The 18347-nt window shown below is 39.1% G+C and overlaps 1 protein-coding gene across 1 annotated transcript in view; it reads left to right on the top strand.

The window, feature by feature from the left end:
- Nucleotides 1-7725, top strand: part of LOC116091114 (zinc finger protein 120) — an 18740-nt gene extending 11015 nt beyond the window's left edge. The window contains exons 2-4 of the mRNA XM_031372182.1: nt 2288-2414; nt 2608-2668; nt 4020-7725. Of these exons, the coding sequence (XP_031228042.1) occupies nt 2288-2414; nt 2608-2668; nt 4020-5028 (1197 nt within the window). The 3' untranslated portion in view covers nt 5029-7725. The remainder of the gene's footprint in view (nt 1-2287; nt 2415-2607; nt 2669-4019) is intronic.
- The last annotated feature ends 10622 nt before the right edge of the window (nt 7726-18347 follow it).

Below are 18347 nucleotides of genomic sequence, written 5' to 3'. Positions count from 1 at the left end.
TGGGCACCTTCATAGAATCAGGGGTAGAGGGGATGGGATAGGGGTTTTCAGATGGGAAACAAGGAAAGGGAATAACATTTGAAATATAAATGAAGAAAATACTTAATAAAAAATAATTAAGAAAAAAAAGAGAGAAAGCCCTTGTTCTGGATTGGATGCCTAAGAAGGTGTCCTAACACTCCTTCCTCCCACTTTGCCTACTCCTTCAATTAATAGAAGCCAAATTAGGAGCCAGATTTCCCAGGTTCACCCATATTGTGTTGGTTCTGGAATCAAAAGGATGCAAAATGTATGGTTATGGATTCTCCCATTCTGGTTTCAGTACAGCACTATTCCATCCATTGTTGTCTGGCAGAGTATGAGCCCCAGTGAGGATATTATGAGAGTTAGTTGCATGAAGCTGTGAGGGTGAAGCCTGAGTTGCATTTTGAGACCACAAGATGTCCATATTCATAAACTGTGAGGAATCTCCCATGGGGATGTGCATATGGGGAATGGACGTACTGAAACCGAGAGATGTATGAGAGGTTGCAGAGATAGAATCATCTAGGCCCTTTGAAATGGAAGCCCCATGTATCTGAGACACACCTACAGAATTTGGTGTTTGCCCTGTTGAGTTTCTTGCCTTGTTCCAACTTACACATTCCTCTCTATTGAAATGGCAAAGGGTATTCTGTGCCAATGCATATACCTGATAGAATCAGAAAAAGCTCCTAGATATGATGTCTTTGAACATTTGTCTCTCCTTTGTGACTTTTTTGAAGAGCATATGGGAGTTTTTGTAGGAAGGACCTTTGTAGATAAGTTATTGGATATATTTGTGTGTCTATATACTCAACACATTTCCTGTTTTGTGTCTAGTGTGTTGTGATTGAAACTCATCAGTCAGCTTCCTTTAATGCTGTCATGTACTCACCATTAATGGCTCTGTCCGTAAGTCACATAAGATACAATAGAAACAGTTGTTATTCATGCTAAGCCATTTTATAAGCCTGGTATTTTTTAATGTTTTTAATTTGGTTGTTTTTGTTTTTGATTTTGAAGACAAAGTATCTCTGTGTAGCCCTGGCTTTCCTGAAGTAGGTATGTAGACCAGGCAGGCCTTGAATGTAGTGATCCATCTGACTCTCACTCCAGAGTCCCGGGATTAGATGTGGTCCAAAATGCCTGACTTGCTTTGTTTTTATATTATTAGCTGATGGGCTTGGAATATAGGTTTTTTGTACATGCAAGCATATGCTATTATGCTAATATTCATCCACATCTTGAATTTTGAAATTGAGTAGACAGTATATTATTTTTCTCTGGAGTCATGGCATTCATACTACCTGGGCCTTGTGAGTCATTGGATTATTAGAGTGTGGCATTATTATTACCTGTTGTGTTTGTTTTGAATTTCTTGAATGAATGTGAGTATTTTGCCTATATGCATGTGTGCCTGATCCTCAAGAGCTCCTCACCGTGGTATATTGGATAGTTTTGAGTGTCAAGGTAAATGCTAGCAACTAACCCTGATACAGTTATTGGCTTGACCAGCCATAGCTCTGGTGAGCCATCTCTCCTGCCCTGTTAGTTTTTCTGATCAACATTTATATTGCTAATATTTTCATTTGTAACTGTTTAAACATGCATTTATTTTTAGTAAGGTCTTAGTAGTGTTATAGTTTAAACTGTGGCACTTGAGGTTTCTAGAAAGAAGATGAATATAAAACTGGAGTGAATGTATAGTTCTTTGTAGAAACTTCAGTAAATACCGCTGAGTTCTTTCTTTTTTGTTTGCTTGATTGATTGATTTTTGCAGGGGAGTTAGGGTATTAATATGTATTTCTTACTGTCTTCAAACTCGTTTCATGCACAAGGCTGGCATCCAACTCTATGAGATATACCTGGGTCTTTCCCTCCTGACTGCTGGGATTAAAGGCATGAGTAATACACCCAGCATGCTTATCATTTTTTAGCTAGTAATTGTTCATACAATTTATCTGATGTGTGCTCAGCACTGTTGAACTGTTTACTTGGGTGTTTTTATGTCTGCTAATTGACATTTCATGTGGAAGGCTTCATCCTACTCAAGGGTGCAGAAATGTCAGAGGTGAAGCTCATTCATTATCCAGTTTCCTTCTAAAATGCCTTGATTACATTAGAGCATTTGTGTCAGGAATTAAGTAGAGGTTGTTTCATTCTGGTGTAAGCACCAGAATCATATAAATATATCGTCAATGAAGTATGCATTAACAGTGTTATCAGTGTCATACTTTCTCATGTATATATGTATGGGATCTTTTAGGATGTTGTGACCTGTGATGATGTGCATGTGAACTTCACTCAGGAAGAGTGGGCTTTGCTGGATCCTTCTCAGAAGAGTCTCTACAAAGACGTGATGCTGGAGACATATAGGAATCTTACTGCTATAGGTAATACATTTCTTTCACTTTTTAAAATCTGGGGTGACTTTCTTTGTTTTGATATTCTTTATAATTTCAGTTGAGAATGAGGAAGGATGAGGTGAATAAATCAGTCATGGTTCTAAGGTTCGCTGAAGATAGTAACTTAAATTTTGCCTAGTTTCCAATAATATAACATACATTCTCTGGTACTATATTTCAGGCTACTATTGGAAAGACCATAATATTGAAGGACATTTTCAAAATTCTAGAAGAAATGGAAGGTAATTTTCATATGCAAGCTGATAAGAATATGCCTCTGAAGAAATTTTAGTATGTCCTGCAAGTTTTAAAGAAAAGCAACAGGATTAAAAAAAACACTGCTTTAAGTTGTAGATGATTTTTAAGTTCTCACAAAACCATGTACTTCTATGCCAGGTATAATTTAATTTGTGTTTGCCAGGCATTCTTGTAAGTACAAAGACAAGGAAATAATGCCTTAACAGATCTCACCATTTGAATCATAGCCCAATAGAGTTATGCTGTACAACTGCCAGTGTGTTTAATCCCATACCACTTAAACATTGTAAGGTATATACATTGAATAGATGATAAGTGTATGTCCAAAACCTTCTAATAAGCAAATAGTTCATAGTAAAGCTGGTGTTACTGTTGTAATAATGTTGCTAAGTTTAGTGAGATGGGTAGTTTAGAAAGTCAAGAATGCTATTGTGGAGAAACTGTAATCCTTGTACTACAGCTGTATGAGGAAAAAGGTCAAACTGTGTGAATTCAATGTGGAACCTTTTTTTTATAATTTATTTATTTATTTTATGTATATAAGTACACTATAGTTGTCTTCAGACACACCAGAAGGGGGTGTCAGATCAGATTGCAGATGGTGTGAGCCACCATGTGATTGCTAGGAATTGAACTCAGGACCTTTAGAAGAGTAGTCAGTGCTCTTAACCACTGAGCCATCTCTCTAGCCTCCCTATGTGAAACCCTTTTACTTGTTATTCTTTTAATAGGGATGTCATATGTCACAATGGATACAAGCCATGTGAACATAAGGAATATTGAGAGAAGCACCAAACCTTTCCCTCTTCTAGCACAATTAGAAGATAATAAAGATCTCCCCACTTTGAGTAGCCTTTCTAAATGCGCTACACATTTACAAATAATTGGTTTTCTAACTTTACTGGTGACATCCACAAACTTGTACTGCAGAAAATTGCTATGGGTACTAGGACTATGGAATTCTTCTGTTTTTCTTGGTTCATTTTGCAAATGTAGTGTGACTCACACCATAGAAAAACTTATGAATGCAATCAGTGTAGTAGAGCTCTGAGTTCTTTCAGTTTTCTTCAAATGTATGAAAAACCTCTTATAGCAAAAAAGATGCTATAAATATGACCCATGTAATCCATGCTCTTCTCATCCCATGTATCTTCAAAGATGCAAAACAACCCATAATGAAGGGGAACCCCATAAATGTCAATAGAGTGGTAATACATTACAACTGGCTTCCTGTTTATAATTAAACCAAATTGTAAAAGTAATTCATACACATAAAAATATTCATCAGTGCATTGAATGTGGAAATGTTTTCACATATGCCAATTATCTTTGCAGGCATGAAAGAAGTTATACTGAAGAGAAACTTTCTGAATTTACTCAATATGATAAAGACTTTGCATATCAGAGTCATCCTCAAAGGCATGAAAGAATTCATTCTGTAGAGAAACCTCATGAAGGTATCCAATATTTTGAAGCCTTTGCACATCACAGTAGTCTCCAAATACATAAAAGAACAGATATTGTAGAAAAACCCTATGAATGTAACCAATGTGGTAAAGCCTTTGCATATTACAGTTACCTTCAAAGGCATGAAAGAAGTCATACAGGAGAGAAACCATATGAATGTAATCGATGCGGTAAAGCCTTTGGACGCCACAGTCATCTTCAGAGGCATGAAAGAATTCATACAGGAGAAAAAAGCTATGATTGTAATCAATGTGGTAAAACATTTGTACATCACAGTCATCTTCAAATACATAAAAGAACACATATTGGAGAGAAACCTTTTGAATGTAACCAATGTGGTAAAGCCTTTGCACGAAACAGTCATCTCTTAATACATAAAAGAATACATACTGGAGAGAAACCCTATGAATGTAAGCAATGTGGTAAAGCTTTTGCATATCAAAGTGGTCTCCTATATCATAAAAGAAGATATACTGTAGAGAAACTCTATGAGTGTAACCAATGTGGTAAAGCCTTTGCATGTCACAATAGTCTCCAAGTACATAAAAGAACACACACTGGAGAGAAACCCTATAAGTGTAATCAATGTGGAAAAGCCTTTGGACGCTACAGTTCTCTTCAAAGGCATGAAAGAATTCATACAGGAGAGAAACCTTATGAATGTAATCAATGTGGTAAAGCCTTTGGACGTCACAGTTCTCTTCAAAGGCATGAAAGAATTCATACAGGACAGAAACCTGATGAATATAGTCAATATTGTAAAGACTCACATGCTGGAGAGAAATACTTACAGTGTAACCAATATGGTAAAGGCTTTTCACAAAACAGTAATCTCGAAATACATAAAGGAGAACATACTGTAGAGAAACCCTATTAGTAATAATGTGGTTAAACCTTTGGATATCATGGTCATCTTTGAATACATAAAAGAACACATACTGCAGAGAAACCCTATGAATGAAATCAAGGTGGTTCAACCTTTGCATGTCAGACATCTTCAAAGGCATGAAAGAAACCATACTGTAGGGAAACCCTGTGAGTGTGTTTAATATGGTGACACCTTTGCACATTTCTATCGTCTTCATCGGCATGTAGAAGTCCATACTGGAGAGAAACCCTATGAATGTATTTAACGTGCTGAAGTCTTTTCACATTTCATAGTCGTCAGCATTGTGAAATAACGCATACCAGAGAGAAACCTTATGAATATATTTAATATGGAGAAGCCTTTGCATATTTCAATAGTCTTCATTATCAGGAAAATATTCATATTGGAGAGAAATTCTGTGAGTGTAAGCAACGTGGTAAAGCCTTTGTGTTATGGGGTCTTCTGAGATCCAAAAAAAAACCCCTCAAACTCAGGTAATGCAAATGACAAGAACTTATTGTAATCAAGCTGCTACTGATGGATCAGGGATATGGAACACACTTGGAAACTGAACTGTGACATGCTGCCTAACCACTTCCCCACCCAGAGCAAGAATGGTATAGAGCTTTTAAGTTCAAAAACTAGAAATATCTGTGCCAAGTTACAGCTCCATTTTTTTCACCAATCAGGATTTAGGGATAAGGGCTTTCCATATCTAGCTGATCTGTGTCAACTGATACAGTTTAATTAATCATATTCACATATTCTTTTGTAGTTAGGAACAGGCATTATGTTTTGAGTAACAAAAGATGAGTAACAAAAGCCATGGTTAGGGACAGTCAGTATGTTTTCATAAACAAAGATGAATAATAGAAGCTGTCCTGCTATTGGGAAGTCCCCAGCTACTGCAGGGCCAGGGAACTTGAACTTAGGTGTGCCATATGATTAAATGGAGGCTGATAAGAAAAAAAAAACAATGCTTAGGACAAGTTTCTTTTACTTGTTTCCAACAGTTGCTTATCACAGGTATTTTTGAATACTTAAAAGAATAACAGCATTGTAGTGAAACTTCAAATTGTAATCAACATGATAAAGGTGTCTTACAACACAGTTATATACATAGAAGAACACTTACTGGAGAGAAATCCTATGAATATGCAATGTGGTAAATCCTTTGTGTGTTGCAGTAGTCTTAAAAATCATGAGAAAAAGTCATACTGCAAAGGAACCCATAAATGTACTCAGGATGGTAACATTTTGCACTTGATGGTATCTTTATACAAGAGTAAACCTTTAGAGTATAATTAATCTTTAAAGCCTTTGCATATCACAGTGGTCTTTGAGGACCTTAAAGAACTGATACTGAAAAGAATCTATGAATAAAGGATTCAGTGTCAGGTGCAACATGGTTGTGAATATGGCTGCACAACAGTTTCAGCTGTGGGAGCACCTTCCATCTGAATCATGCACCTCTGGTTTCTAGTATACAGATGCCATTGCTCTTTCTTGTATGCTTGACTTTTATTGCATTTTTTTATACTGTATTTGTCCTCAAATACAAGTCTGGTAAAAAATTTCTGGGAAAAGAATTGGGGGCATTACCAGAGAAGGAAATGGCACTGATGTCTAGTAGGAACAATCTGTTCTAGCCCTGGCTATTCAAACAGTCAGTTCAGGCATAATGCGACAAGGGGTTCTATGGAGATTGACTGCCTTAATTGTTCAATGAGACATTTTTTGCCAAGTCATGATGATAATGTTGTACCATGAAATATTTGAAACAGGAAATGTTTTTGAGAAACCTGAAGTTTTATTAGTTAAAAGAAATGAAGACCCCCCTCCCCAAGGAAAAGGAACACTTGGCCTGGGTCATTAAGAACAGGAATGGCCAGAGAAAACACAATGAACGAGATAGAGGAAGGAATAGCTGGTCTTCTGGTTAATGGAATAATGGTGAGAGCCCCCATGAGAGATCTCTAATAATAGAAAGTTAGATGTAGAAATATTGGGGAAAATTGGAAGATATATGTATAGTACAAAACGTAAAAGGGTGGGTAGAAGTGTTTGTAGCCCACAAGCAGGCCATTGGATTAGTGAACTGACCTTCCTGAAAAGATTGGAACATACTAATTTGATGTCCTGGCATCGCCTACCTAAGGAAACTAGGGTATACATTCTAAGAGATAGAATTTGAGGTTGTGAAGGAACCCTGCAAGAAGCTGTAAAAGAAATTAATATTGCAAATGGAAAATAATTTGAAAAACACTGTAGAAATAGATGTTCGGAGTTCAGTAAATTGTAGGAAGAGATTCTGCCAAGTTAGACAAGCTAAAAATACTAACATTATCCTGACCTGTTTAGCACCTTTCTGTTCTCATGCTAATCCTGTAACTGCAAGTTTGTGCCCAGATGACCTGTGGTGTGAAGGTTTTTTGAGAGTTAAAAGTGAATGTGTAACTTGCTTTTGCAGACCCTGAACTGTAACTTTATGTGTGCTTTGTGCTTTCTGGTGATATAGGTACGTAAGGTTTTGCAGGAAAAATAATGGGTTTGAGGAAAATAATGAAAAGGTTTTTGCTTATGTATAATTGTATAACAAGGAAGCGTGTAACCAATAAAAGACTGAGGTGAACTCAGAGAGAGAACCTGAAAGCTGTCTCTGAGCACAGCTTCAGAACAATGAGTCACCTATCTGTTTGCACTGCATCCTTGCCTGAGACTCTTCATTTAGTGCTCATCCAATCCATCCAGTCTCAAGACCCTGGAAACAACTGAGGTTGGTCCTGGGCAATTCAGTAACACAAGATTATGTTTCTGAGGATAAAACATGACAAGGGTCAATTTTTTCAAACAGTATAACATCTCTATTTAGTTTGTACTTGCATACTCATAGGGGCAAAAGTCCTATGAATTTAAACAATAACACAATTCTTTTAGATTTCACTCTTATACTCAGAATTATTTACTCCTTCTTCATAATCTTTCTTTTCATGATGTACACCAAAAACCTGTTAATATGTCCGTAGAACACATGATCAAGAAACTCAGGCTCAACCTTGAATGGGTTTTTTAATTGACCATTAACTTGCTGCAAGCCTGTTTTTTTCTTGCTACTACAGATATGTACTTGTAACGTGTGAATGCTCACTGTACTCCATTCTCTAACTTATAAAGAGAAAAGAGCACATTCTATTCTTGATTCTACCTTTAAACTTTCTATCAACTACTCTAACTTTCCAAAATTATTTAAATCAATAACTCCCCCAAATTAAACCTAATGAGGAATTACATAAAATGATTAATTCATCTAAACCACATCATCCCATGAAAGTTCATCTTCATTTTGATCTGTGGGAAACTTGACTAACAGGATGGGCTATCACCCAGAAAGTCAATGCACCAGTATAATAAGCACTGAGAATCTCCTGGTGTCCACTCACACTAAGCCAGGTAAATAAGGAATATGGCAATGAAAAGCATGACAAAGCACATCAGTAGCAAGAAGTAATTCTGGGATGAAGCTGTTGGGGTCATACTTCTCCAGGGTACATCCATTACAGGAGCTCCAGTTGCTTGCCAAATCTTCAAAACACTCAATGGTTAGCATTATGTCACTCATGTAACAAAACCTTTTCCAGAGGATGGGCAGGACAAGGCAACACCCTGAACCACTAGTAGTGGGATTACAAAGGAGACCTGGCTAAAGCAGTCAAAAAGTCTGTTTTATCTGTACTAAGCCAGTAACAGGTGATCCCAGAAGTTCACAGCTAAGAGACACAATAGTTGAACGTAAGCATGGTATAATATACCCTGTAAAGGTCCCATCCATCCCTATCAGTACCAATTCCTTCACAGATGAAGGTGGGAATAAAACATGGACAGAAACTGCTAACTTAATTAGCTTTCTGTAATGCCCAATCATCCCCTCTGAGCAGTTATGTTTCTATATCCTGGAGCTCTTCCATGGAGTCTGCTACATTTCTCTATCCATGACCAACTCAGTGTGTCTGATTGAATGTGATTAGACCTACTCAGGACTAAACAGACACCTGGATGTGCTCTTGAGTGCTGTACCTGCTTGCTTCACTTGTCTAGGGAAGGGGGTGTTTGGTTAGCATTGTAGCTATTGCTATAGGTGTAGCTTCCCCATTCAACAAACTTCACTCTTGAGAGTTTACAGCTGGGCAAACCATGTCCATGCCTATTATGAACCTTTCCTAGAAGGAAATACATCCTGCTTAGTCTTGGGAAATGGTCACCTACCTACTCCTGGCTTGATAATCACCTGAGTTATTCTATCTCAAATGCTTGAATCTAACTTAGAAAGGGGAATAAAGCTGGGCGGTGGTGGCGCACACTTTTAATCCCAGCACTTGGGAGGCAGAGGCAGGCGGATTTCTGAGTTCGAGGCCAGCCTGGTCTACAGAGTGAGTTCCATGACAGCCAAGGCTATACAGAGAAACCCTGTCTCAAAAAGGTGGGGGGGGGATAAAATAGTCTTAGGAGACAGATGGAGGGAGAGGATTCAGTGACAGAGGATGAGGAGGGGAATGGGAGGCATCAGGATCAGGGTCGGGAGGAGCGAGAGAGAAGGCCAGGAGAATGAATGGAAATTTGCAGCTGGTGGAAGAGGGGGGTTGTCATCACTAGAACCTGCCAGAGACCTGGGATTGCGGAGGCTCCAAGGAGTCAATGCAGATGAATTCAACTGAGATACATAGCAGTAGGGATATGGAACCTGAAAAAGCTACCTCCTGTAACCAGGTAGGGACTACCAGTGGAAAAATATGAACAGCAACCCACCTACAAAACTTTTGGCCCAAAATGAGTCCCATCTAAAAGAAATGCAGGGACAAACATAGAGCAGAGACTGAAGGAATGGCCAAACAATAACTGGCCCAATCCATGGGCAAGCACCAATGCCTGATACTGCAAGCTCCAAAAACCTTAGTAATAACAATTTTCTATTCCCCAGGAAGCATACTGGGCTCCTTGAAAGGAACCACTGACAATGGACCTTTAGGCAATGATGGCCCTGAATTAGGGAAGATAATTCTGGAGATACGTCAGCTCCTGGAACATATAGCTGGAGGAGATAACAAAGCCAGAACTGAGCTAGTTTCAAAATTTTTTCAGTGTCTGAAAGTTACTGCTTTGCCTCCTATTAATCATCAGAGACTTAGCCACCAACCAAAGAGCATATATGGGCTGGATCGAGGCCTCAAGCATGCATGTAGCAGTAGAGGTCACGTAACTCTTCTGGAAAATTCTCCTAGCCATGCATAAAAGGGGCCTGCAAGCCATTCAAGGGGTCACCATTTGATGCTGGTAATTTCTGCAGAATAAACATTCTTTGCCTTTATATACTATTTGAGTCTGGGGTATTCCTTCAGCAAATCTTGGACCCTAACAACACTATAAATGATTCCCTGGTTTATTTTTTTTTAATTTATTTACATTTCAAGTGTTATCCCCTTGCCTGGATTCTCCCCTCCTGGAAACCCACTATCCCATCCCCCCTTTCCCTGCTTCTATGAGGGTGTTCACCCACCCACCCACTCCTGCCTCCCCACTCTCGATTCCTCTACACTGGGGCATCTATTAAGCATTCATAGGACCAAGGACCTCTCCCACTGATGACTCTCAATTATAAAATCTTTTCCCAAGGATCACCTGGATTCAAGTGACATCTGGGTAGATTTCCATTTTCTGATATCTTTCTTTGCTGTTGCTACTGGTCACTTCTGCCAACAGAGGAAAAGTATGATAATGACAATGGAGTTCAAGGCCAGTTCCTCTAAATAGGGCCTTAACAAAAAATATTTCATAGGAACTCTCATATTAGGGCCCATTGGCATTCCATTTTATGACTGAGAACCTGGTGGCCATTAGAATACTTGGAAGAGGCAAACAGGTCCCTTGAATAGCTCTCAGCCTGGGCTCCTAAGAGCACTGCATCATTCTCACATCACACAAATGCTTCCAGTCATGGAGACCAGCATAAAAACCACCTGGCTATGTAATATATTGCAAAGGCAACTGTGATGACTATTGCTGGTTGTCAACTTGACTACATCTGAAATGAACTACAATCCAGAAATGGAGAGCACACCTGTGATCCAGAACCAAGAACTGCTGAGGTGCTTGCACAAGGGTAGTAGAGAATGGGTAGTAGAGGAAGGTAGTTATAAATACGATCTAAAGTCACATGACCAGTTGCTCAAACGAGGATTATAAGTGGTATGATTGCTTCTGTTTTATTTCACTAAGAACACATTTGTATAGTTATTTGTGCTTTCTTCCAATCAGTATTTAAGTTGAGATACTAAAAGAATGTTCCCAGGAGACATTGACCTATCCTAAATTTACAATGCATTTGAGGTTGTACAAGAGATAGTTATATCATGCTAGGCGTATTTATGACCTGGTTATTGTTTTATCTAGTCATGAGATATGATTTGTGTCAAGGCTGGAAGACACAGGCTTCTGACAAAATTCTTGACATAGAGACCTTGAGGCATAATGACCATGAAAAGTTTAGGACCAGGCAACGTAGTACACACCCTTAATCCAAGGAGACACAGGCAAGTAGATCTTAAATTCAAGGCTAGCCTGAGACAAAGCATTTTCCAGATCCAGGCACAGTGGTACACACCTTTAATCTGGGCCACACTCTCTGCTGGAGGCCTACATAAGGACATCGGAGGCCTCGGGAGCCTGTCACCTGGAGGACAGCGGAGGGCTGGAGCATCAGAGCTGCTCCACAGGGACGGATTGAGCAGCCCAAGGAGGCTGCGGCCAAAGAAGGGGACGGAAAGGACATGGGGAGGGAGCTCCCTGGCCTAGACCAGCCCCATCAACAGGTAGAGTGCAGTGGAAGCCTCTGCTGCTGCCCTCATGCCATTCCCATTGGGCAAGTCTCACAAATATCCAGCAGATCTGTGAAGAACTTGAAGGAGGGCATGGCAGTTCTGGAAAAACAGGACATTTCTGACAAAAAGGCTGGAAAGGCAACAGAAGAAAATTCCAAAAAATGTTAAACTAACAAATTCTTTAGTTTGTAGTCCTGGTATCGTTACCATAATTTATAGAGCAATGTATACCTGATATAATGAGAAGAGAAAGACAACACTACAACAAATAATAAGATCTAAGGAATTGTATCTAATTGATATCTTATTGCTTTAATCAACAGCTGTCTATTTGAAAACTGTAACTATGACAGTCCTGAACAAGAAGGGTTTCCTATTTAAGCTGCAGTAACATTTCTGATTATGGATCATCATTCCTTCTGTGGCAAATTTTTACAGTTCCTCCCATTCATTCCTACCGCTTTCCCAACAGCTATTCATTCTTTCTCCTGCTAAGCACTGCAGCCTGTTGCTGTTTTATTTTTAAACTATTTTCTACGATATACACAATTTCCATCATCAGGTCCGTAACCATCATAAGGACTGCCTTGCTTTCTCCACCAAACTTACCCCCTTTCAAGGATCCAGGGTGAAGTGCTGATGGGGGACAACTGAATACTGTTCCCTGAGGTGTTGAGGTACACAGAGTATGAAGGTCTTCCTACTGACATCTGAAGGCTTGGATGTGTCCTCTAAATTTAATTGAATACACAGCTCCCTTTCAGCGTTACAGAGAATTCAAAAATCAAAAGGCAGGTTTTTGCTGTATACCAAACTGTATGTCAAACCACCTCTCCCCATTGCTTCAATGTCTACTAAATCAATTACAGAAGAAGGAATTGCACAGAGTCCTGTCATTCTGGTAGTTGTAGTGCACCCATGGCTGAGCCCCGTTGAAGACACAGTATTTCTGCAGAAGAAATCCAACGGGAACCTAGATCCCAATAAAGCATTAAACATGTTTTTAATGGGATACTAAATACAGGAAGTCAGAGATGCCTGAAAGCATCCAAAACACGAGCCTGTAATGGCAAAGAACTACGCATGAAAAAGTAGTTCACCTGGCAGTGCAAATGTGACCACAATAGACAATAGGGTTGTACCGTGATGCCAACACAAACCCCCAACCTCCCACTGCCTCTGAGGATGGGGTCCGAGTGCCCATCCCTTTCATACCTTCACTTTGTATACTCCTGCTGAGCTACCTGGAGATGACAAGAAAGGGCACTGGGGGCTGGAGAGATGGCTCAGTGGGTAAGAGCACTGACTGCTCTTCCGAAGGTTCTGAGTTCAAATCCCAGCAACCACATGGTGGCTCACAACCACCCGTAATGAGATCTGACCTCTTCTGGTGTGTCTGAAGATAGCGACAGTGTACTTATTGTACTGGCTAGTTTTGTGTGTCAACTTGACACAGGCTGGAGTTATCACAGAAAGGAGCTTCAGTTGGGAAAGTGCCTCCATGAGATCCAGCTGTGGGGCATTTTCTCAATTAGTGATCAAGGGGGTAGGGCCCCTTGTGGGTGGTGCCATCCCTGGGCTGGAGGTCTTGGGCTCTATAAGAGAGCAGGCTGAGCAAGCCAGGAGAAGCAAGCCAGCAAGGAACATCTCTCCATGGCCTCTGCATCAGCTCCTGCTTCCTGACCTGCTCGAGTTCCAGTCCTGACTTCCTCTGGTGAACAACAGCCATGTGGAAGTAAGCCAAATAAACCCTTTCCTCCCCAACTTGTTTCTTGGTCATGATATTGTGCAGGAATAGAAACCCTGACTAAGACACTTATGTATAATAATGAATAAATCCTTAAAAAAAAAAAAAGGAAAGGGCATTGGAACAGTGTTCCTTTTGATCATTATTCCCTAAAGACGAACTTCCTAGATAAAAGGTAACTCCAGCATGGATATTATTCTCACATCAAGAACAGGAGCACCTGAGAGCAGCATTAGTTTCAAGGAAACATACTTGTTAAACAGGTTTTCAGAGTATTCATCTTCATTAACTTCAAATATGAAAAACAAACAAACAAACAAACAAACAAACAAGATGTGACAACTCACAACTCTCACAATCTGGACATAGACACACCCGCATATATGTATCATATCCCTTTCCATCAAAGAATCTGAGTCAATGCACAAGCATTATAGCCTCAAAAGTTAGCAGCCCATCCTCCAAGGAAACAGATTCTTTGAAACAACCCAGGGTTAGAACCAGGGTTTGTATTAGATGGAATATTGTGTCCCAGAGGTGCTGAATAGCATACACCCTGAAGCACTTCTTGCTGACATCTGGAGCCTTGGAATGATGCTTTATAGACACTTGGCACTTCCCTTTCAGAGAGACAGAATCCAATGTCTAAAAGATTTCACCCTGAAGCTTGTATCCCACATTATCTATGCCCAGAACTTGAAGATCTATATAATTTACTAATGATAGGAGATGTCAAAAGCTGGCCCATGATACTGCAAGTCAGAGTATACCTGAAGCTGCACCAAGGTGAAGACATAGAGAAAATCCTCAGAAGGAATCCGGAGGGAACCAGACAACAATGTGGAATTATAAGTGTTTTAATGGGGTACCAAATAAATGTATCAAAGATGATTTAAAGCAACAGAAATATATGGCAGCATACTTAATCATATATAAATATTTCACCAGCAAATTAAAATTTGATCACAATGGAGGAAGTAGACAAAGGCCCCTATAAAACCTGCCAAACTCCCTCTGCTTTGAAACAGGGAACCAGTGTCCCTACCCTTCCCATAGTTTCTTTGACTACTGGAGTTTAGCTGTAAGGAGATGTGAAAACAAAAAAGATGCCTAAAGTACAATTTGTTCCCACCCTCTCTACCCTGAAGAGAGCATTCTTAGACAAAACTGGCCCCCACATTAGACTTATGCCTTATCTCAAAAACATGATATGCATGCAGAGAGACTGCAAGGAGCATCAACTCCAAGGAATTATCAACAAGCACATATTTACCAATTTCAAACTCTGCTGTGACCACTGATAACATGAGGAGCTTAGACCCAAACAGGCTCCTCTATGTATTGAGGCACTTTTCTAGTGATGAAGTTCATAGTAAGAGCACAAAGCATAGAATCTTCAGAAGACAGCAGCCCATCTTCTAGGCAAATAGATGTTCAGGAGCATTGGTGGAGGCAGTGCAGTGGTGTGAATTAGGGTAAACACTGTGACCCACAGATGTTCAAGATCACAATCTGGAGGGCTTCCCCATATTATCTTGACCCTTGAGTGCTCATCTGCTTTTTAGTGATGAGGACTTTGCATTAACAGAAAAAAAAAAAAAGCCTGGAGAGATTGCTCAGAGGTTAAGAGCACTGGCTGCTCTTCCAAAGGTCCTGAGTTCAATTCCCAGCAACTACATGATGGCTCATAACCATCTTCTGGCCTGCAGGTGTACATGCAGGCAGAACACAGTATACAGAATAAATCTAACAAACAAACAAAAAACCTCATACCTTGTCTTCCTTTAACTTTGTTACCTGTTCAATGACAGAGCCTTCTAAGGACATTCCAAGACAGTAAAGATCCTAAACTCTGGGAAAAAAGAGAGAAAGAAAATTCAAGTAACAAATTTATCCATAAACAAAATCAAACTTAATCAAATACTAACAGTGCCTGTCACAGACCAGGCAACAATCATCATGTCATTGTACACCTGTGGGTGTTCCCTGATGCAGACTCTTTAAAGAATTTTTATTTTTTTAACTTTAGGAAAAAATCCATAGGGACCCTACACAAAGCTTGCATTAAAAATGATTTTAGTGGCAGAGGGAATACAGAAGGTTGAAAATATTTCAAAGCAAAAAACAAACAAAGAAACAAAAAACTTACAACCATGTAATGGAAACCTACTTAATTTGAAAATGAAACAGATTTTGGTAGCACGAATATGGCCACAACCAAGGGCAGCATAGTGCAATTAAACAGTCATAACCTTCCCAACTTCCTCTGTTTCTATGGAGCAGAACTAGTTTCCAGTTTCAAGTTGAGCTTGGAGTGGTCCACTAAGTTTGAGTGAGAAATTCATGCCTGAGTTGCAACAACAGAATTCAAAGTTCAAATATCAGAATTTTTTCATGAAACATGTAAACTGGTACATTTCTCCCCAAAGCTGACAGATATACTTAAATGAGTACTAATAACAGTAGAGACCAGGAAGAGTCTCCAATTCTAGATGCCTGTGCCCTGATGTGCACTCATCAAAGATTTCATTAGTCAAAGTCTCAAGGGAACCAGAAAATTGAAATAATGCCTTGTATCTTATCAGACCACCATGGATTAAAACTGAACTAAAATAACATCACACTCATAGAAATTGAAAAACTCTCTACTCAATAATCTCTGAGTCAGGGAAAAAATAAAGAAATTAAAAAACGTTTTAGAATTCAGTGAAAATGAACAAACATACACAACATACATGGGATACAATGAAAGCAGTTCTAAGAGAAAAGTTCTGGCACTAAGACTCCATAAAGAAGTTAGCAAGTTCTCATATCAGCAATTTAAAAGTACACCTGAAAGATCTAGGAAGAAGAAGAGGAGGAGAAGGAGGAAGCAGGGGGAGGAGGAAGAAGAAGGAAGAAAGGAGAAGAAGAAGAAAGCAAGCAAGCACACCAAAAAGGAGAAGAAAGCAGAAAATAATCAAAATCAAGGCTGAAATCAATCCATTAGAAACAAAGAAAACAATACAAACAATCAATGAAACCAGGAGCAGGTTCTTTGAGAAAATCAACACGATAGACAAACCCTTAGCTAAACTAACCAAGAGACAGAGAGACGGTGTCCACATCAATGAAATCTGTAAGAAAAGTGAGACATAACAACTGACACTGAGAAAATTCAAAAATTCATTAGGTCTTATTTCAAAAGCCTGTATTCCACAAAATTGGAAACACTTAAAAAAATGATGATTTTCTAGACAGATACCACTTACCAAAGTTAAATCAAGATCAGGCAAACTATTTAAACAGCCTTAAATCCTTAAAGAAATAGAAGCAGTCATTAAAAGTCTCCTAACAACAGCAACAACAACAAAGCCCAGGGACAAATGGTTTTAGTGCAGAATTCTAACAGAGTTTCAAAGAAGAGCAAATTCCAGTACTCCCCCAAATAATCCATAAAATAGAAACAGAAGGAACACTGCCAAACTCATTCTATGAGGCCACAGTCTCCCTGATACCTAAACCACCCAAAGACTAAACAAGGAGAATTAGACACCAAATTTTCTTATGAACATTGATGCAAAAACACTTGATAAAATAACCACAAACTGAGTCCGAGACCACATCAAAGAAATCATCCATCAAGATCAAGGTGACTTCATCCCTGAGATACAGGGATGGTTCAACATATAAAAACCCATCAACATAATCCACCATATAAAGGAACCAAGAGAACAAAATCACATGATAATCTCATTAGGTGCTAAAAAAGCTTTAGATAAAATCAATCACCCCTTCAGGTTGAATGTCTTAGAGGGATCAGCAATACAGGTCCATAGCTAAATATGATAAGGCAATATACAGCAAACCAATAACCAACAGCAAATTAAATGTAGAGAGAAATGTAAAGCAATCCCACTAAAATCAGAGACAAGGGAAGGCTGCATATTCTCTCCCTAAATCTTTTCAACATAGTACTTGAATTTCTTGCTAAAGAAATAAGACAACAAAAGGAGATCAAGGATATACAGTTGGAAAGCAAGAAGTAAAAATATCACTATTTATAAATGATATGATAGAATACATAACTGGCCACCAGAATTCCACTGGAGAAATTCTACAGCTGATAAACACCTTCATCAAAGTGACTGGATACAAAATAAGCTAAGAAAAAAAAAAACATAGCTCGTTTTTATACAAATGATAAACAGGCTGAGAAAGAAATTAGGGGAAGCAGTACCCATTACAATAGCCATGAATAATATAAAATAAGTTGGTGTAACTATAACAAAGCAAGTGAAAGATCTGTATGACAAGAACTTCAAGTTCTTGAAGAAAGAAATTGATATAAGAATATGGAGAAAGGACCCAAGGAGCTGAAGGGTTTGCAGCCCCTTATGACGAACAACAATATGAACTAACTAGTACCCTCAGAGTTCCCAGGGACTAAACCACCAACCAAAGAGTACACATGGTGGGACTAATGGCTCCAGCAGCATATGTATAGCAGAGGCCAAGTCGGTCATCAGTGGGAGGAGAGGCCCTTGGCCCTGTGAAGGTTCTATGCCCAGTGTAGGGGAATGCCAGGGCCAGTAACCAGGAGAGGGTGAGTGGTGAGCAGCGAAGGGGGGAAGGAGCAGGGTTTTGTTTTGTTTTGGTTTTGGTTTTTTTGTTTGTTTGTTTTGTTTGTTTTGTTTTTTTGGTTTTTTTTTTTTTAAGATTTTATTTAT

Source organism: Mastomys coucha, unplaced genomic scaffold (assembly GCF_008632895.1).
Source record: "Mastomys coucha isolate ucsf_1 unplaced genomic scaffold, UCSF_Mcou_1 pScaffold15, whole genome shotgun sequence".
Classification (NCBI taxonomy): Eukaryota; Metazoa; Chordata; class Mammalia; order Rodentia; family Muridae; genus Mastomys; species Mastomys coucha.
The sequence above is the reverse complement of the archived record's forward strand: the minus strand, read 5'-3'. Positions and strand labels throughout refer to the sequence as shown.